At 47.9% G+C, this 21,507-nt stretch overlaps 1 protein-coding gene across 6 annotated transcripts in view; it reads right to left on the bottom strand.

The window, feature by feature from the left end:
• CAMTA1 (calmodulin binding transcription activator 1) overlaps positions 1-21,507 on the bottom strand; it is a 324,130-nt gene that overhangs the window by 49,017 nt on the left and 253,606 nt on the right. For all 6 annotated transcript variants that reach the window (XM_069782905.1, XM_069782903.1, XM_069782907.1 and 3 more), the window contains 3 exons: positions 16,748-16,901; positions 6,345-6,485; positions 2,136-3,991 (listed from right to left, as the gene is read on the bottom strand). In XM_069782905.1, coding sequence (XP_069639006.1) covers positions 2,136-3,991; positions 6,345-6,485; positions 16,748-16,901 — 2,151 coding nt within the window. The remainder of the gene's footprint in view (positions 1-2,135; positions 3,992-6,344; positions 6,486-16,747; positions 16,902-21,507) is intronic.

Below are 21,507 nucleotides of genomic sequence, written 5' to 3'. Positions count from 1 at the left end.
GCCGCGGCCGGCGGCCTCGCACCCTCCGGCGGAGGCGGGACGCGGCTGCCGCGGCCGGGCAGGCGTCCCGGGCTGCGGCCGGGTGACAGCCCCGGCGGCCGAAGTCACCCCCGAGCCTGGCGCGCAGCGCTGGGTGCCGAGAGCCCCCTCCGCCCGCGGCGAGATCTCGTCTGGAGACGGGAGAGCTGCCGCTGGGATCCTTCCCGAGTTCGGGACGCGAGCGGCAAGGGCTGCGTAGCAACTGAAGAAACCCAGCAGCCGGGGTACTGCTCTGAGCTGCTTGCAAACGACAACCTTGAAGCTCCGGGTACGAAGCCACGCAACCAGAAAGCAATCCTGGACCCGCCTGGGCTTTGAGAAACGCTCTGGTGGGTCTGCGCGGATGGATTAGGCCTTGTGGTCTGCGTAAAACAGGAATAAAACACGCTCTGCCAGCAAGAGTCGAACAGGTCGTTAGCGTAGCAATGGATAACAAATAAAAAGTTTCCACGGTGGCAGCAAGAAAGAAGGATTTGCGCCGGGAAGGCCGGAGGTTTGCCGTTAGGTTTTGTTGGTTGATTTTTGGGACCTTCTAATGCAAGCAAGCGTCAGACTGGCTGTCTGGACAACAGGTATGGCAGAAGCAGTGTCTGTAGCCCAACGTAGCCAAATGCCCCGAAATACTGTGCTTCTTGCAAACGAAGCCTACCTGGGTTCTAACAGTTGCTAACAGGCCATCATTGCATTACTGTTGGATGTTAAACAGCCAGTTAGACAACACTACTATTGACCACCACAGTGCTGACGCTTCAGTTTCTATTAGACCCCAGAGAAGCAAGACCGGCACATTCAGACCCACTTTACCACCAAGAGCGAGAGAAGGTAAACTCCAGCTGGTGGCGAGGGGTAGATGATCAGTGACCACCTTGTCTCGTAGAGGGGACCCTGGATTTGGCAGCTGGCAGAGGTGAGGCCCCTGGGCATCTCCTGCCCCAGACAGTCCCAGATCTCCCGGTCAGCTGCAGGCTACGCAAACAGGGTGGGAGGCAGTAACGAGTGGCAGGATGCCTTCAGCTGCCCACCGTGCCGGAGCCTGCACTGCCACCTCACTGGCCACGATGGACTTGTCTGGAGAGAGCGAGCGACTAAGCGGTGGGCAGAAACTCCTGAAGGAGGCTTTTCATCAGTGCCCATCGGCCATTCCTGCATGCTGGCAACCTCAGTTTCTTTCCATCTGCAGAGTGAACGCCCATGTTTTCACACCAAGTCCCATACTGCAGAGTACGTGAACTCTTAGAGCCACTGAATGCCAACTTATTGCCTGCTCCTGGAACACTGTGGTCCTGGAGCTGTCGCGGGATCATTCAGCTGAAGGTTAAGCCACCTCACCTGCTTATTACTGGCTGTTTCTGTGGCCTCACCCACTAGCAAACTTGCCATCCAGTGGTGTCAGATGCATGCTTACTGGGGGTGGCATCACAGGACTGATAATCAGATAGCACTAGTCAATGGGAACAGAGAGATCTTTTCCTGAGCAGTTATACACCCCCACAAGGTAACAGATGCAACAGTGCTCCGAGGCTGGGCTTACAAAACCACAAAGGAGCATTTTTTTTTATTCAAAACAACCTGCCTCTCCATTACTGGCTCAAAACAGGCTCCTTCCTCCAGCATTCCTTCACATCAGAAAAGACTGTGCTGCTGACATTTTTAACTTGTGGTGCACGTGACTGATTTTGGATAGCCTGTGGGATGGAGGTAAATGCTGAACTCATTAAGGCAATGCAGGTCAGGAATTATTCTACTAAGAACATCAGAGCCAGATGTAAGGATCGGCTCCAGTTTGCAAACTCTGTGGCTGTAACGTGGCTAGGTAGTACCATGAAGCCATCACGTGGGAAATACTTTGCTTTTCAATGAAACAAAACATTTCTGTTTGGATGCTTCCTAAGTGAAGAAAGGGCCCTGTCAGGGTAATGAAGTGCATAATTAAAAGTACGCTCAGACATGCAAATGGTCTTGGATGCTCTGACTTCTAAGAGAAATATTTTGAAAGCCTTGTCAAAGCTTTAACAAAACAGTTCTTGGGAGCCCTTATTAACAAAGCAATGAAAGATAAAGCAGTAAATGTTAATGAGTAAAAGCCCTAGACTCACCTCAGGGTAGGACCATTCTGGTGAATAATCTGTCACCATGAATAAGCGCCCACTCTGCTGTAGCAACCCCAGAGTGCCTTGTGCCGTAGCTGCTGAGACCACCTCAGCCACATGCATGTATGCCATCGTGCTGGCTCCATTCTCTGTGCTGCTGAGCTGCATGTTGGCTTGCTGAGGACTGCAGCAAGGAATGCACATTTCAGCCTGGTTGTAGGTTGCTCTGTTACTGTCTTCAGGCTGAGACAGTCCGGCACTGTCACTTGACACCAGCTGGTGTCCATAGAGAGCATTGCTCCCACCTTCTACTGAAATGAAATCATTAATCAGATCAGAAAACTGGTTGCTGAAGGAAATGTCAAAGTGGTCCAAGTTAAGCTCCATGTTGGAGGAGTTATTTAAGCTGGGATGGGCCACAGGATAGAGTCCTTGTACCATGTTTCCTTGGAGAATAGGGAGATTGTTCCCATTCCTGATACCCCCATTGGCCTCGGGCTGCAAGTAGTGTTCTGTGCTGCAGGCTTGAAGATCCCCTGATTTAAGTAGATTTTCGTTCCCTTCTGCCTGCTGGGAGGTCTCCATGGGAACTTCAGCCTCTGCAGTCATAGCCTGGAAGTTTGCTTGGAACTGCATGAGCTGGAGAGAAGAGGTGGACTCTATTCTGGTTTCCACTGTGCCGTTACAGTTGGAAGTGGTTTGGGATGAGGACTCTGTTTTCACACTGGGGATTCCTAACGTGTTCACAAATGAGCCACTTGTGTCATTCAAATTGTTGTGAGTGTTTTGCTCAAGGGGAAGAGGTTTGCTGGCATCCTGCAGAAAGAAGCTGGGGGAAGGGGTCTGATGAACATGAGGGCTCTGGACGGTCTGATTGAAGCTGGAAGAATAGTCCTTATTGGAGTCAATGGCACTGAAGTCCATCTGCTCCAGGGTGGTACTTGGGCTCAGACCTCCTCCAGATGGAAGCAAACCTGAACCAGTAGTGAGGGTGAGAGTGTTAGATGCAGAAGTGGAGGAAAATGCTTCTTTGGACATCTGTTGTTCGAAAGAGGTGTCCTCAGTTTTAATTTCTTTTGTGAGGGTTGTATTGAAGTTGAAGCTACGTTCCGTTGTGGGTGACTGCCTTATGTTGGTACTAATGCTGTCACTTTTCATACCGCCTCCACCATAAGTCTGCCCTTGCTTGGGATTGTTAAGAAAACAGTCTGGGTCAAAATTCATGGTGGTTTCTGGAATTTTTCTATTTCCATCTAAAGTTGTGGAGAGCACAAGTTCCTCGGAGACAGTGCTGGGTAGCATTGACAAGCTCTCCGAACTGCCGGTTGTTGGAAAAGCAAATTTGTGTCCATCTGAACTCACAGCAAGTACCAGTCCTTGTGCAGCTGCATCTGAGGACAGAAGGTGCTGATTTGGGCCAGAGGTGGGTGACATGGTATACACAGCTTCACTGGTGACTTCTGACATAAATACGGTGGCACTTTGTGACAAACTTCCCATAACTGATGCTACAGCCATACTGGACACACCAGTGACGGCTGGGCTATCTGCCATATCCGGGTCGCTATTTAATCCACTGCTGATGGACACGGGAGAATTCTGGGTCGTGTCAGGGACCTCCACCTGGTTGGTGGAAGAAACCTCAGTGCTGTTTTGATGGAGCAACACCGGTTTCGCCACTTTACCGTTCCTCTTCTCTCGGCTGGAGGCCTTGCCGTGACTGTGCTCATTCTTGCCTTCAGAGACATCGTTATTTTGTACCTCTGAATGAGTGCTGTACCCACCTGTCCTTGGTTCGACCTTTGGTGATATGATGCGATGTTTGGCACTGTTACACTTGTGATGCACACTGCTTCCTGCCCCTGTGCCAGAAAACAACAACATTTGCCATTCAGTAAATATAAAATTAAGACAATGCTAGCTGCGTATCTTATGGCTGTAGCAAAGGAGAGCCGTGCTTATGCGCAAGTGTGTGTGTGTGAGAGAGTGAGCACACGTATGAGAGAGCAAGAGACACCTTGGAAATAAAATTCCTTTCTCGCCAGTGCCAGATTTACAGCTCCCTTCCTGTCTGACACATAAATCCATTGCGTTCAATGACAGCCACCTCAGAACAGGCGTGTGCACACCTTTCTGCTCACCCCACATAGCATGTACCCCTTTCCTCCCTGCCCCGATCAGACAACACATTAGCAGGAGAAGAATCGTCATCCATGACAAGTTTTGGAGTTATTTAAACGCGCCCCATCTCAGCGCAAAGTCTGCAAAGCAAGGGCTGTTGCTGTCAACTGTGGCAGAGGGTTTCTGCCTCGCAGGATCTGTTGCATCTGCACTGCGGACAAGACCTCAGCCTGCTGCGACACAGATGCTCGCTCTTCCCGCTGGCTGATGTCGGGCGGTTTGACAAGCGCTCTTGTGGGTTGGATGCTGACTGGTAATCTGGAGGTGACAGATGCCATATCACGCTCCTGTCCCCAGCATCACCCTGCCGCCTAGATTGCAACCCTTATCTTCTTGTCATCATGGTGTCTATTACAGCTGCCAATCAAATTATTAAAAAAGTAGTACATTAGCCAGCACAAAGAAAGCTTTCCCTCCCATAAGGATGGCGATGCGTTTCTCTTGCCCTAAGCTGTTCATGTGCTGACAGATAAACATTTTGTACTTTGAGAGGTCACACGCAGAGCACACGATTAGTATCGGAGCGGCTGAAGAACGCTCAGGAAAAGGTCACCAGAAGACAGCCCTCCACAGAGTTCAGCCAGCTGGCGCCTTTACTGGCCCGACAGAAGATGAACATCAGCCGAGTTCCTGGGAGCCTGGAAATCAGGTAGGATGAAGTGAACAATTCTATCTGCAAAGGCATCTTAGCCACAAACTCTGGTGTAGGGACTGCTTTTGTTGTTAAAAGAAGAACAGCCCATGCATTTTTGATGTTTCTTTCCTTAATTGATTCATTTTCCCTAGAATGAGGTAAGAACATTAATTATGGTACTGTGTAATGACTAAAGGGAGAAAGAAACCTCCTCCTTATAGCTAATGGCTACAATTATAAATGCCATCTTCTGGGTAACATAAAGCGCCCATGTAGCTGCTGCAATTTGCTAAATCTTTTGTTCCTTGCCCTTGAAGGGGAACTTCTCTGTTATGTGCTCAAGATTTGAATCGGGTCACTTAAAGTAGTTCAGGACAGTGCTTTTGAGACTAAATGCAATATTAAATCTCTCTATTCTCCTAGGTATAGAGATGAACAGGAACAAGGGAGAGGCTTTCACGCTGCCGTCTTTGTGGATGACAGTAAGGAATTGGGAACGTATTTGTCAATGTGCAAGCTGTTACAAAACAAAGCGATACTGTTATGTTAAAAAGCATGCAGCAGACTTAGCACAAGACAAAACATCAAAGGGAAGAATAAAAGGATTCATGTTCAGATCTGCAAGCCTGGATCAAATGCTGAGCCTTAAGGGTTGAATTTTAATCCAAACTCAGGTATTTCAGAGGTCATCTTTCCTACTTAAGTCTTGATTGTATAATGCCACTGCCCAAAAAAAGAAGAAAAAATAAACCCTTTGAAGCACTGACAGCTTTCCTTTATAAATTTCACTAAAGACTAATTAATGTGTCATATATTTTACTTGACCCAAGTACTAGGAAGGGGTGGCTACAAAGCAGATGAGTTAGAAAAGTGAATCACACAGCTTCCCACTCTCTCTAAAATGCTAATACCAAGGATGCTGTTTCTTGCTGTCGTAGTCTCACTCAAAACAAAGCCATCTTCTTTAATACGAAAGAAATCTGTATTTTCATGATACCTAAATAAAACCTATCTTATCCCAATGATATCTTGTAATTTGCCACCTGAGCCCATTTTCTTCAGCAAAGTGGGCTGCAGGGCAAGGAGTTCAGAGGGTGAAGCTGGAAGAACGTCAAATTTTGAGGCTTTGGTAACAAAATTTGAGCATGTAGAGGAGAATATGCTTTTTTGAGCAGGTCACATATAGACAGCATTTATTAGAACCTGCACATTACAAAGCATTGACCTTTTTTCCAGAAGTTCGAGCTGCATCTTTTTATGCTCAAGACTTCTTCTGTCACCTCTGAATTCACTGTCTCTCAACACTTCATGATACAGCATTTTAGCACTTCAGTAACACAAACCCTACCCCAAGTCTGGACTGAGCTGCGATCGATTTGGTGCCCTCCCATGGTACTTACCCAAGGTACCAGTGCAGAGACAGTTGTGTGTCCGAGGCTGCGGTTTGGTCTGGTGACTATCGAGGATCTGCTGCACAAGCTGTTCCACCGAGAACCCTGAACTGCTGTTTCCATTGCTGCATGTCCACTTAATGCCATGAACTGCGAAGAGAACAGTAAAACTTCCCATCAGAAGCTTCAAACACACACCAGAAACTGTCAAAAGCCACCCCAAAAGAACAGCAGAAACCCATTCCTGCTGCTTTTTGTCAGAACTGAAGGAGACCTATAAAAAGCAACAGTAATTGTTATTGCTTTACTGTTCTCTGCTTCCCAATACCCATAGGCTTCCAAATGCAATTCCTGGATTAGGTACATACAGAGGAAAAAAACCTCAGTAGAGTATCTTTCTCTATTTCAGTTTGCCTTTAACGGTGGCTCTCGAACTAAGCTGAAAAATTGTGAGGACTATCTGGATAGTGCATGTAACTTTCACTAAAAATCTGAAAGCAACAAAATATTTATGTTTCACTGAAGTAAAACAGTACAATTCCAAGGACAATTTTAGAATCTTTTTCTAATAGGAAACCAAAATTAGTTAGTTTATAATAATAAAATCAGCAGCCAAAAATATGCCAGTATAATGGCAAATAACAAGCTTTTTGCCAGGTCTTCATTGTCAGATCCTGGTTGGCAGCAGTGAAGACTGACTCATTTTTTGGGAGTCACTAACAGACACTGTGTGAGTTCCTCCTCAGCCTTGGACAACTTTTTAGTAATTTGGGAAAACAGACAGGAGGGTGACATTGCAGAACATGTTGCAAACTGAAGGTCTCTTTTCTTGGGGACTCTCTTGGCCTGTTAGCTATTTAAATAAGAACTCTAAGCTGCATGCACATAAATTATTTGAAGAAAGGCTCCCTCTCAGAATTTTTTAGATGCAGAATTTCACATATTGAGTGTATTTTCAACCAGACTTACAATGGAAATAGCATTTCTAAAATATTTTCTCTGTAGCAACTGACTCAAAGCATCTTCTGTCTCCTTTAATGTCTCTCTGAACGATTTATACATGCATATTATTTATTATCCTTTGTGTGCACCAGAGCTCACTTGCAGATTTTGGAAAGTGCTGGTTGGTAGCAACATAATTTCCAAGATGTCCCCGTGCCTGGCAGCTCAGGTCTGAAGAGATGCTGCTTTGCAGGAGTGTCTTTGTCATACCTTAGCAAAGCAGGTTTTTTGCATGTTGTATTCTAAAATCCTTAACCAGAATATACCGAATCAAAGTTAAAAGTCATATGGACTTCAACTTTGTAGGATTAAGCTCTAAATACACATATCCCTGCATAGTGAAGGTCCTCAATGTGAGGTCGTGAAACGCTGGCAACAGCACATCGGGCTGATAATCGCTATACAGCCAGAAGTATCTGCAGACTCCGCAGCAACAAGCTGTAAGCTGCTTCATGCAGGAAGATCAGAAGCAAATGAGGGCACATTTATGACAGCTAATGACCATTGTCAAAGAGGCAGGACATCGTGTGAATCTCCTATTCTCCTCTTTGATGCTGCTTGTTTAGTATGTCATAAGCAGCCGGTGGAATGAAGTTCCTGGATCTGCTCTGTGAAGCTGTTTTATTGCTTTTTTAATCAGCTGTTGCTGTGTTGCCTCATCACCCGCTGACGTTACTTCGCCTAAGAGCATCTCATCTTGGTCTAGTTTTATATTACAGAATTCGCATTTTTATTGGCTGGGCCCAGTAACTTGCAGAAATATTGTAAATAAGGTTTACTAGTATTCTTCCTCATATCACTATTTAAAGTGCTGCAGTTAGTTTAGCAATGAGTCCCTCTGTGCTTGCTTGACAACTGCGTTTATTGTTATCGCACCCAACAGATTTTGCTTTCTAGTACGTTCACAATTTTGAATTTCCTCTTAACACTCAGTATCTGTTATTATGTCTAAGTTTAAGTTTATATACGCTTACCGCTTCAGTACCTCCACTCACATTCATTTTATTATTCTAGGCACATTATTCTGTCACGTGTGATGTTATGCCTAATAAGTGATGTTTGAATAGCAGTTTTGCAAGAAATACATTGACAGCAAGATTAAAATGCAGTAACATATTTGGAATACTTTTGGCTATACTATATAAAGTTACTGAACTGTAATTATTCCTGAGAAACTTTGCATTAAGTTCTTTCTGGTTACTTCAGAAATGCTTTGCTAAAGAAGTAAGCTCACATACGTGTTGCTAGGTATCAAAAGTCTATTTTACAGCAGTATGTCAGAGTTTGCTCCCTACTGCTGCTAAATCCTGTGATGAGCAGCATATTACAGGGGGCAAGTCTGGTAAGTGAATCATGTCTCATGGTTTGTGTACTCTTGATGATGGTTCTTAAGTCTGAATCAAGCTGTGAGCTGGAAGCTAAGAAATAACGGACAGCTTTCTAGCTGGATACATATAGCACCATGCCTATTATTTTCAGGTCTAGAGTATAACAAAGTCCCGTCGTGGATCTATTGCCGCTGAGGAAAGGTCCTCCCCTAGCCTTGTTCCAGCTGATCCTAACGGGCTCCGGCTCCAGCTTCTGTCCACGTGGTGTGGCTTTTTTTTAGTGCTTATGCTCTCTGTATGTTATGAAGGTTATAAAATAAAAAGCCAGTGAAGGGTGACAGATTGCAAAAAAAGAATGTCTGGATGCTTAATGCAAATTATCCACTATCTTGGCATATCCAATATGCAGATTTTCTCCCTCCCCCTTTTAAAGAAAAACTCCTGTGAGCTGGTGAGTTGTTAGTACTGCATACCAAATACTATCAAGATGGCTTTTAACATGTCACGCTTGGCTTCCTGACACATAATGAATCAGCAGGGAAGGAGATTTCTATAGGGAAGAAAGTGCATTATGAAAGGAGGGTTAATAAAAAGCACACACACATGCACTCTTCCTGTTTCTTAGTGGTTCAAAAAGTGAAACCACCGTAGAACGACATTTGATTAAATACAGTCATAATGTAGGAACACAAAAAAAAAAAAAAAAGGAAGAAAGACTGAAGCTTAACAGAAATTCTGGGAAGTATTTTAACCTGGATTTCTGTTCAGATTCCTCCTGCATTTCCTCGTAATTTAAAATGAAAGCCGTGCACTGCTCCAACACTTTCCAGTGATACCACGAACGGGTCTAAGGGCTGCTGCATTAGAGCAGCAACAAATTCCTTGCCACGCACCCTCTGCACAGTGCCTGTAGCACTGAGGCAGCAGAGCTGGGGAGAACTACTGCTATTTCACCGGCTGCTTGAAGAGGAGAAGTGAGGCTGGAGGAAGGTCCACAATTCAGAGTGCTAAGGCTGCTCCTAGCAGAAATGCCTCCAACCTCTTTTTGTGAGCATGGGCTCACATCTTTCTTCTCTTTCTTTCCTTGTGAAGAAAAGACAATAAAAATGACCTTCTGATATTGGCCCAGCGACTCCCCGTTCATTAGCGCTGTCAGGACTTTGTCTGACCATCACAAGCAAAGGAATGAAAAATGATCTAGATTACCAGCAAAAAGGCAGCTCAGAAGCCAAAGGAAACTCGCTCACAGAAAAATGTGATTTGTCCAGGTTTCTTACAACACCCTGGCTCTTTCTGCCTTCTTCTGCTGCTGGCGGAGCTCGGTCCTCCACAATCACCAGGTCTGCAGTCCTCTGGTCTTGCAGATATCTTCTTCCTCCTCATCACCTCAAGCCTGCCTTGCTGTCTCACCTTCACTCTAGGCCTAACACCACCAATAGCTAAAAGCCTGACTGTTTCCCTCTCTGTGGTTTCCTCCACCTTAAACAAAACCTGTCCCTAAAATACCTTCCCACATTTAAATCCAATCATTTCACCCTTTCTGAATGCTCTTAGACGTTCCTCTTTGCCACTTCATCCATTTCATGTTTCCTGTTTCTACTCCAAAGCTCTTGCTCTTCTGCATCCCGTATGTAAAACACAGCTTACACAGATATGTATACATACACTACATAATGAAGCCATTCCCTATACCTTACGTGCCGCTCCTTTGCCCCATTTTGACAGGTAAGGGCCCATCTTTTGTTTTTTGAGTAACAATGATGACATCTCCCACATGAAACAGGCAAGTTGGATAGACGGACAGAGCTGGAATATTTGGAATAACCAAGGACAGGTTTCTGTTTACCTCTCCCTCTTGACGTATCTCGGAGAACCTGCTGCAAACCCTTGCGTCACAGTCCTGCCCTTGGCCGCTCCCGACCGACACAAAATGCTTTAAAAATCCTACAAGCGCTGACCGTAGCGCGAGCAGGTCCTTTGTCCTACCGGCCTGCTGATGGGAACGAAAGCCCGCCTTGCTTCCTACATCCTGCACCACCAACTGTTGACACTGGGAGGCTGTTTCCATGGCGATGGTCAATTGGAAATGGCAGCCTTGTCCCTTCAATTTTCGCCGCGTTGGTGTTGACAGCAGTAAAGGCCTTGCTCTCATTTCCCCGTTCGGCCGGAGAAGATTTCCATTAGATTTATCCTTTCGTATCCAGACGCCCCCACACAATTCAGCTCTGATTTTCCACCCCTCCGCTTCCACTCGTTATTGGCTACGAAGGAAAGAGTCCCTGCGCCTTGCTGGCAGGGATGCAGGCGGGGAAGATCCCCTTGCACATTCGCTGTTTCTTCATGACACTTCCTGAATTCTCATGTCTTTGCAAGGACTTGTAGAGACGTTTTGGTCTCAGCCGTTCTTTAAAGAGAAGTCTTCCTTCCAACATGAGACCTTGCCTTGAGGGTTTGCTCCGGTGCAACGGGATGCCTCATAGCAAGCTGGAAGACCGTGCGGTTCAGACACCCTCAGAGAGGGCCGGCGGGACGCGACTCTTCCGAAGCTGCTCGCAGCGAGACTTCTGCGACCGTCGGTTTCGGCTGAAGCCATTCTTGCTTGCAGCCACCTGAAGTCCAAGGCTGCTCCCGCACCAAAGAACCCTCAAAGCCGAAGCCGACCCTCCCAAACCCTTCTCCCACGCCATGTTACGTGGTACCGGCCTGCAAGAGGAGGCGGATCGCGCTAGGAGCTCTTCTTGCCTTTGACAGCCTCGGTCAGGACGAAGCTGCAGCCGCGGGCGGGCCGCTCCGTTCTGCCAGACTCGAACTTTCTGAGCGGATTCCCTCAACAGCCGCGCGCCTACCGCCATTAAAGCGCGAAGGCGCTCGTCCCCGACGCGTTTCGGTTCCCTTGGCACCGAAAGCTGGGCCGGGCCAACAGCCCAGAGGCAGCGAGCCCGGCCGAGCCTGCCCGTCGAACCGGCCGGGCCTGCCCGTCGAACCGGCCGCTTGCCGCCGGCGTCGAGCTCCCTCCGCCGCCCCGCGCCGCCAGGTGGCGCCAGCGGATCAGGAACGGGCGGCGGCGGCGCCCGCGCAGGTCCCGCTGCCCGCCGGTCCGCGCCCACGGGGCTCCCGCGAGCCCGAGCCACCGCCGGCTGTTTCTCTTTGTTTTTCTTTCCCCCCCCGGGTTTCTTTCAGCGGGAATCTTGCTGTGGGGACAAAACTCTCCGTAAGCAGGGCCCGGCGCTTCCAGCCGCACCACCCGGGCCCGCTCTCCACGGTGCACCCCGGGTCGCGCGTGGGGGTCAGCAGCCATCCCACCGCAGGGACAGTCAGCCCTCTTTTTCACCATCCTGGTGGAACTGCCAGGAGAAGGGGGCTGCCACCTCGGGAGATGCTCTGGTATGGAGCCTGACATGCTAAGAGGGGAGGTGAAATACTAAGGAAGAAGAGAGAAGGCAGGCTGCTGTGCCCACGGCATCCTCAGGGCAGTTCTGTACTCGCTGCATGCGGCTTAATAAACGTCCAACTTTTAGGAAACAATTTGGTTTAGCTGTCCTCAACTTAATTTCCGTGCCTGCTAACAGCCCGGTTACTACTGGATTACTACCAACACTCCGCTTCGGCTAGCGGGATTATTTCACTGTGGTATCTGCAGATGCTGTTGAAAGACTGCCCAAAGCACCAGGTGAAAACCGGTTGCTAATTTTGTTCTTTGGGCGAAGCTGGACTTTCTACAGTAGGTAAAACTCACCCGCGAGGGAAACCAGGTTTCCCAAGGAGTGGCCGACATCAGCATGGGACCAAGCTCCTCTGGGGACATGAAGGTCACTGCCAATCAAAGACAGGGAGGAAAGGTGCAATTCTTGCCCGTGACCCGTGTTTAGCGCAGCGCACCTGCAGTAATGAAAGGTTTAAGAGATGCATCTTGGTGAGAAGGTGAGAAACGGTGGCTGCCATCAGCTATGCAGCTGATGCGAACGGGAGGCGCTCCAAGTCCCAGTGGCCAGTGGGGTGGAAGAACTTGTCTCGCACCTACTGTTCTCTTTTTAATAAAAAACCACAGCCAATTAGAGTAACATGTAAGTACTGGTCCAGCAAAACTGGACATCTGCGTTACTAAAACCAAGCTCTTTTAAAGAAACTAAGTTACTTTTTACGTGGAGGTCAGCTAGAACTAAGCTGGCAAGCTTAGGTTTCCATTGAGCGTCACTCTGTGGCTCTGACAAACCGGCTGGGGAATGGTAAAAATCATCCCACGTAGCATTTTTGTACAACTGATCTTTTAAGATTAAGTATAAAAACCCCCTTAAACACAATTACTGAAACTGAATATAAATTTAAGTCAACATAAAAATATCCAACAACTCAATTCTTGAAACCATATTAATGCCCATCACCGCCATTCAAACTTTGTTTAATGCCCTCTCCAGTCGCAACAATGCAGGGATGACGTTTCAGGTCACCTCCAAGAGCCCCAGATTGTTTCATTTACACAGACAGAACAGAGAGAACTAGTGACTCCAGGGAGAGGCAAGAGTTGCCTATGCCCAAAGGTATAAAGCCTGACGGGTGCCACGTGAAACCTCCAGTTTCCCCAGCTGTGGCTGCGGGCAGGCGGCATGAGCAGGAGCAATCAGCTTCCACGCAGCAGAGGAATGAAAAGAGCTTTTTTCCGAAAGAAAGATAGCTCTTAATTATAGTGGACCTGAAACAAGGATTGCAACGTAGCACCAGCTGTGAGCTTGTAACTCATACTTTGCCAGCTGACGGATGAGAAAGCCAAAAGGGGATGATTTGGAGAAACCCCCAACATGAGCTGGCCCACAATTTGCTGATCATATGGAGTTTATATACAGCATTCTGCTGTGCTGGATTCTGCCACTGCATTTTGCTTTTACCACCAGATGCCTCTAAGGACATCTGCTAATCTGTTCAGAGAAATCTCAAAGCAAGACTATAACGGGGCACAAGAGGGGGGAAAATTTGAAAGCAATGCCAAATTGAGGCCCATTCTTCATACCAGGCATCCTGAAATGACTTACAGGTGTCTGGGACAACGTTCCCGCAGAATTTTCATGTATTACCGCCATTCATTTTGCACAAATGCCCCAAAAGGTTGCATTCCTACAGAAGCAACACACATGACAACCCTTTTGATTCAGACAACCAGTTAGGATGCTGCCGACAGTCAGATTATCACAGCTCTGCCATCAGCAGCAGGATGTTTCAGAGGAGGCTTTACAGTCCTCCCTGTGCTCCCTGACCACACTTACACCTCTAAGACAAGGCGCCCCATCTCCTAGCCTGGAAGGAGAGAGGAATTATCCTGCTGGAGGTCACAAGCACCATATCCAGCCCTTCCAGGCTCGTCTGCTTCGGTCTCAAGGACTGCCAGACCGAGGTCTGACAAGCCAACAGTGATAGTCCAGACAGGACAATCAGGAGGTCGTGGACGTCCCAGCATGAAGGCATGTGACAAATATATCAGAACTAAACAAAAAATCCAAAGCCATGAAAACTGAAGTCAGGCTGATTAATTAATTACTTATGGTCTCAATTCAGCTGGAGATGTTAAAAAACCCCAAATCCTCAGAGCATCTGCAGTGAGTATTTACCTTTCGTGGATGTTCAGGCGGGTTAATTTCAGTCTCTGAATTAGTCCACAGACCAGCTATGTTAGAACAAGTTAATAGTGCTTCCACAAAGCTCTCAGAGCTGTATGGCTACCTAGAAAAGGTATTTTTTTCATCCATAACCACCAGTGCAAGCACAGTCACAGCATGAGGAAGAACCACCTCTGAAGCCAGTCAAGAAGCTCTGGGTTCGCAGAGGTCTCCTTCAAGACCAGGACAGGAGGAGCCACCTCTCAGCAGCCCAGACCTCAGCGCCCCGCTCTGCTCGTGGAGTGATGCAGTCTGGTACCAGGAGCCTGTGCCTGTCCCAGATGCCTGCTGAACACTCGCTGAAGCCTGGACTGACTTTGGGATTATGCAGCAGGGAAGGAAGAGGGAGCTGAGTGAATTATGGATGCAAGAAATGTGAGCAAACGCCCTGCTCATCCCAGTCAGGGTCCCTCTGCATTTCAGGAAAAACAGTTTGATGTATTTGTCTGGCTCGGACTCTCAGACTGATGCCTCTCTCCCTGCCAGCCATCTGCCACATCACTTTTAGTTCTCCAGGCACACGCGGCCAAGAGGACGTGCTCCCAGCCTTTGGCTACCACACCACTGTCTCTGCTATCCTAGACTCCGATATAAAAGCTTTAATACCTGACAGAGGTCAAAAGGTTTTAATGCCTGACTCTGGTCCAGGCTGACTAGGGCTTGAACAAACGGCACTTGTTCTCAGTGAGTCAAGAGCTGGATGCTGTCACTAGCCTCTGACCAGGAGGAGGCATTTTCCCCAAAGGTAGAACTAGTATTATCTTCTCCTCCTAATTCTGAACAACATCAGTCTGAAACAGGATGCAAAAACCTCCCTGCAGGTAGAGCATTTGGCCTCGGACCTCCGTGCACAGCCTAGCTGTATCATCGCTAACTTGTCTTAACTCTGAAATTCTTACAAAAAATGGCAACCAAGAAAACAAAAGAATCGACAAAAACCTCACACTGCTTCCAAGTCCAGAGGAATAACAACAGCTGAACCGCAACACGGCACGGGTAAAAGGACGAGACTATCACTTCACCAGCGACACCACGCACAACGCTTTAAGTCATTGACAAATCTGCTTTAGGGCAGAGAAATTTGGAAACATCAGGCAATCAAACTGTGAAGTCTGTGAAAGAATGTGATTAATGCAAAAATGTGATGAAACTGATGTGCTTGGCTCCAGAATTTCATGGCACACCCAACAGTGGAACCAAATCTGATGGCTTCTTGGCGAGCAGTGCCCCTCTGTGTTCCCCGAACACAGTTATCCGTGTCCTCTTTGTTTTCTAGGCCTGATCAGAATCTAAAGCTTTTATTTTAGCTACATTTCTAAGGATGCGTTTCCAGGATATGTACCCATAAACAGAGACGTGTACATGCATATATACTCTGAATAATTGTGCAGAATTTCACTCTTCCCTCCTGAGACATAAAAGAGCCAAGTGTTATTAAATTTACGGCGAGTTCGTTGTAGTTTTCACATAATTTTCTTGATGCACTGCAGATTTTTTAACAGGCTGCCACTTCCTCTCCTGCTTAATGCTAAGGTACTTGTCCAGTCTCAGCTACACCTTCAACATCCTGGATTTCTGTCTAAGGTTATCAGTCCCAGGGGCAATATTCTGTTCAGCAAACATGTCATTTTCTCTCTTCTCTTCTGCTTGTCTTCTGCCCTCCAACTTTGCATGGAAAAGGAATACGTGGGCCTGCAGAGCTCCGGACGCAACAAAGGAGCGGTGCAAACTTAGACTACTAATGCTGCACTCAGCACCAGACTGACCTTTCACTGCTGGTTGAGACACACCAGAATGTACTTCATGGCTGTGACCTCTAATTATGGAAGGTTGGGCATGACACCAGCGTCTGACTGAGGGCAGGGGTGAGGGAGGGAAGCGGACCTGGTATTTGTTGACTCAGATGCAAGCATCTAGATTTGGTATTGCAGCTCCTGCAGTTAACCTTGTCTTGCTTACAGACCTACATTATGCCTAATCTTTCTTCTCTTTAGACTGCGAAGCTTAGAACAGTAGTAAACGACACCCACCCTGAAAACACTCAGCTTGACAAAGTCCGTCCGTAAGCAACAGCAACCCACTCCGATGTGACACTGAACCACCCAAACATCAAGCACCCTTGGGGGAAACCTACCTGGCAATACTGCAAAGGCTCTTTCCAAGCAGGCAGGTGCCTGCAAACGGCACCTGAAAATGCAGGACAATAGGTACAATTTTTAACCAGTGTGTGGAGGGGACCTCTTTTGGGACACTCTGGGCAGCTCTCGTACCATGCGTCCCAGAAGCGTTAAACATCGGGAAGAAAGCGCACGTAGATGCAAGTTGAGTTTGATGGTGAGAAATGACTCCTTCACGTGGACAGTTGGTGGCAGTGAGAGACATCTGAATTAACCCTTTGTAAAGCAAAAGAGCAAAAAAGCCTCCAGATACTCACACATCGGTTTGAGCTGTCCGATGAGTTCCTCTTTTGTCCACTTTGCCCATTCCTTCTTGTCTGTGTTTATCGAGCACAAGATGGGGCCGCACGGTTTGCCGCAGTCCTCGATGGCAGGGACGTTCAGGTAGTGCACCAACACGATGTCTGGGTTCTGCGGGGAGAGCAGAGGAAAGGTTATCTTGTTGGGCCCCTCCCCCGCTCTGGACCCTCTGCATTTATCTTCCTAATTAAAACTATGACAGAAAGCATCCCAATGAGATCCCAGTATGTACCACGTTTCCCTGAGATCAGAGCTGTTCTTTAAAAGAGGTGGCAGAAGACGAGGCACGGCAGATTTTGCACGCAGCTTCCCCCCGTCCCGAGCGCCATTTGCTCCCCTTGTGTGTGCAGGGTGAACCTTTTTTCCAACCCATGCAACACCGAACACTTGCAAGAGTCCTGCAAACGCCAGTCGCAACAAACACCAGGTAATTTGCTTTGGTTTAAGGGACCCACAGCCTGTTTGATCCAATGCTTTAATTGGTTCTGGTCCACATCGGACTATTTTGAATATAGGGAAATTCACCTGAGAGCATCAGTAACAGTCACGCTTCCCATACAGCGGCAGAAAGAGCAGGGGGAAGAGCCAAAGAAGCTCGCAAACGGTATTACAGAGCGCCCCAAAGACAGGCTCTTTTCAGACAAGCCCAAAATTTCTTGTGCTTTGAAGATCTTACAGCTTTGCGACGAAAACAGTGAGCTGCAGAAGGTCGGGACTGGAAGAGACCGTGTCCTTTGCAGAACTGCTGCAGAACAACTGCAAGGCGCTCGCTCCCGCAGGGCCGCTTAATGCTCCCCTCTCTCCCCGCGCACCTTCTTACGGGGGCTGAGAGAGGGGATGCAACGCCGCTTTGACGCACTGCGGCGCCGTCCCACTGACACAGACCTTTCAAGTAGGGAGCTGAGCAGTGTGTTACCACCCTGCGAGTAAATGAATCATCTTAACAACAGCAACAGAAACAACTCCGCTCGTTTCCCAACAGCATCCCAGGGAGATTGTACAATAGATAATAACAAGATTGAGGAGCTGATTTCTTTCCCTTAAGTCATTTACTCCTAAGTTCACAAACTTTAATGACTGCTTTGGAATTATTTATAAAAATAAATAGGATAATGGTGTAATTAAAACTCTAATGTTTCATTAATGCTGTTAGAGCCCTGTTCTTAGTGGGAGAGGGAACACAAGCCATCGTTCCTTTGCAAAGGTTGCGCTAATGGGAGCACTTGCTCATGAAACCCACAGAGGGCTGGAGCAGGACGTGGACACCCGTGCCAAGGAAAGACCAGCGGAAGGTAACTTCTGACGGGCAAACCACAGCGCCGAGGCCGGGCATGGCGTGCCGGGCGGCTTCACCTGGAGCCAGCCCAGGGCAGGGGCAGGAGCAGGGCAGCGCTCACCGCTGCCGGGGTGACCGTGCAGCCCCTCGTGTCCCCTGCGCGTGGGGAGCATCCCGCACGCCCCTGAGAGGAGGGGGCAGCCGGTCTCAGTTCCTCAAGGCTTGCCAAGACGGGGCTGGCGGCCAAAAGGCCACCCCTTCGCGTGGTGCCCGCGTACAGCAGCACGACAAGCGCAGCAGCCCCGCAGAGCGTGCCCTCCCCCTGCCTGCATCCCCTTGGACGCTGGTACCCACCAGGGCTTCAGTCATCAGATGCGTCCCTCGGTCTGGAGAGAAGCTCTCTTTTAAGTTAGGGAGACATGCAAGCAGAAACTTGCATTTTTTCCCCCTCTGTTGAAGAAAACCGCAAGCGGGGGATTTGCAGTGAAGATTCTGCGAGATTGCAGTATCCGGTTCTTGCAGCCTCTGTTAAAGAGTTGTATTGAACAGGGAAGAGGCAAGGAAACCTAGTAAGGAACTGCTAACAACTTATTTCGGAGCAGTTTTGGAAAGTGCTAAAGCAAAGAAAACCGTCGGCTCCTCTATTCCTGAGATTCTCCTGGAGACAAATGATTGGACCTTTTTATGTTCAGTTTTCCTGCGTTCAAAACCTTCCGTTTCACAGGGCACATCTGCCCCAGACACGAGACAGCCAGAGAAGGACGCGTTAAAACACCGTACCCCCTCTTTCCATACCACAGTGCAAATCCTCAGGTCACCATGCAAAATGGAGCCATGTTTTCCTTTCAGCCTTCCTGTTTTACCCTTTAAAGGCAACGGAGGTGACAGCCGGGGCTCCCGGGGAATTAACGGGGCGGCTGAGCTGCTTCCAACACGAGCGGACGGCGCTGCTCAGGGCTGGGGAGGTGATGAAGGGGAAGTCTGAAACATTATGGTCCTCATGCATAATTCAGAAAAGATTCAGATAATAAAAATGATTACCTATACACCCAAATAGTCTCCATCAGCTAGTTTAACGTAATTAGTGATTTAGATGATGAAGTAATAAAAAGTAATATGCTTCAGAGATTTCACGTAAAGACATCTCTTGCTCTCAGAGAAGTTTGAAAGAAGAGAGCAAGGACACACTGCTGTGGTGGCGTTGGGCAACCTGGCAGTTCTGCAGATGCTTCTCCCTTAGTTTCAGATAAACTGTATTTTTCACAGCCTGATAGTGCCTGTTTGTCACCAGGCAAGTCAGGATGATGGGGCTTCCTGGCTTCATTGCAGCAGAAGCAAGTGGACCTCAGCAGTAGATTGGCACTGGAATTTATACTTTTTATATATAAAGGCATATAAAATAAACACTAAACCAACAGGTTTGTTCCTTATGTCTACATCTAAAACTTGACCTCAGATTGGCAAGTCTCCTGAATGCCAATCTACCCAATAAACTGAAATGTTTTGACACAAATTAAGAGAATACATATGCTTTGGAAAACTAAATCAGCAGAGAATCACTATTTCTTTGTGGAGACCTACCACTAGAACAAGAGAGACGTGAAAGACTAAAAGAAAAATTACAAATGTTAACTTCCACGTGGGAAGCGTGCCAGGACAGTGGACGTGCCACGGCAGAAGCCCTTCCCCTGGGCAGCAGGGAAGTCCTACAGGGAGCCCTGGACTGGGCTGCAGACGGCTCTGGAAACATGCCCATCGGAGAGCTGCCCGTAATTTCAGTGCCCAGAGCCTCGGCAGAGCTGCTCCGCTTCCCACACGTCCGAATCAAAGCTGCTGCCGTTTGTTCCTGACCTGGGCAAGGCTCCTTGGCACGCTGGACCCGAGGCACCCAGTCCGCCTCCTCAGTGGAGTCTCCTTAGGGTGGCAGGGGAATTTGTTCCGCTATCCCTGGTGCTGTAGGGTAAGCCGAAGATGGCGCAAGAAGTGGTTAAAAAAAACACAAAAAGCTGCGAGTTTTGATAAAGAAAAATGCAGCTGCAACATCTGTCTGGCTCTTGTTTGCAGCTTCATCAGCACTAAGTGGTCAATAAATCAGACTGGCATGGCGTTACGTTTCTTCCATGGCTTAACCATTAATCTAGTGCCAGTTCTCATGAAAAATGAAGGAGAAAAACTATGTGATAGTGAAAGTGTATACATTATCCAGAAAGTAATAATAGCACGTAATGGCGCTGCAGACCTCCCTCCCAGCATGATTGCGGGAGCAGCGTTGCAGCCTCCCTGTGCTACTGACTACACGCTATTTAAATTAACCAAGTAAATCAGCTATTGTTTGTTCCACCAGCCCACTCCATGTTTATATTTTTCACATTAGCAGAAACACAAAGCTGAAACAAGCCGGGCTGCTCCAGCTCCCCAATTCTGGCAGGCGGGGAGGGCAGAAATGCAAAGAAAAGCACGGCCAGCCTCTGAAGGGCTGATTAACGCTCAGATGAAGGAACGGCAGGTACCCCCAGCGCTCCAAGCCAGCAGGACCGCAAGGGAAGCCTTTCTCTCATTTCGGTGACCGCCTTCTGCTTGCTCTTTACTACCCAAAGTCAGTCCCCCATGCAAGGGGAAATCTCTCTTCTCCGGCAGGGCAGAATAATCACAAAAAGCTCTCCCTTCTTGCTGTCCCCATCCCAAAGCATGCGCTTTTTTTCCTGTTTGTTTTTTTAAAGCAAAAATAAAAAAAACATTTCTAGCCGGCTTTCAGCTGCTCTTCAGCTGCTCAGCAATGGCAATCAGCTCAAGGCTAAATCTTACTGCCAGGGGCTTCCAAATCACTGATGACCACAGCTAAAGATACTTATTTGGAAAAATACTTCTGAGCTCAAAGTTTTGCATTTGTACTCCCTGCTGGAAGAATGAAAGGAAATAAATCATCCTCAGGGACAATGAGCATTGGTGAATTTAATTCCAGCCACCCTGCAAGGAAATTACCCCCACCTACTGCCCTGGGACCTGGGAGTGATAGCCATTAGCTCTGCTCCACTGTGCGGCCAGTCGCCCAGGCTTTCGCTAGATACCTGTGTGATTTCTGTTGTGTCGAACTTGCAAAGTACTATGCATTATTAAAAACAGAGAAGGTGAAACCAGCCTTTTCCGGCCCTCATAGCAAAACCACGAAGCAAAAGGGCAGAAGGAGCAGAGGAGCGTGGCAGGGGGATGCAGAGGTGGCTCCTGTGCCCCCCTCCCTCTGCTTTCACCCCTGAAATTATAAAAGGGTTTTTTCTTTTCTGACGGCTATTCATTCATGAGGCTTACTTTGTATTCCTCAAACCATCCAAAAGGTTGAAAAGGAATCTCAGCTTTCTGGGAATATAATTCGCATCCATCGCTGTAGGGTGCCTGGATGAATACCTAACAGATTATCACCCAGAAAAAGGTAATACAAAAAGG

This window comes from Haliaeetus albicilla, chromosome 4, assembly GCF_947461875.1.
Source record: "Haliaeetus albicilla chromosome 4, bHalAlb1.1, whole genome shotgun sequence".
Classification (NCBI taxonomy): domain Eukaryota; kingdom Metazoa; phylum Chordata; class Aves; order Accipitriformes; family Accipitridae; genus Haliaeetus; species Haliaeetus albicilla.
This window is presented reverse-complemented; position numbering and strand designations above follow the sequence as displayed.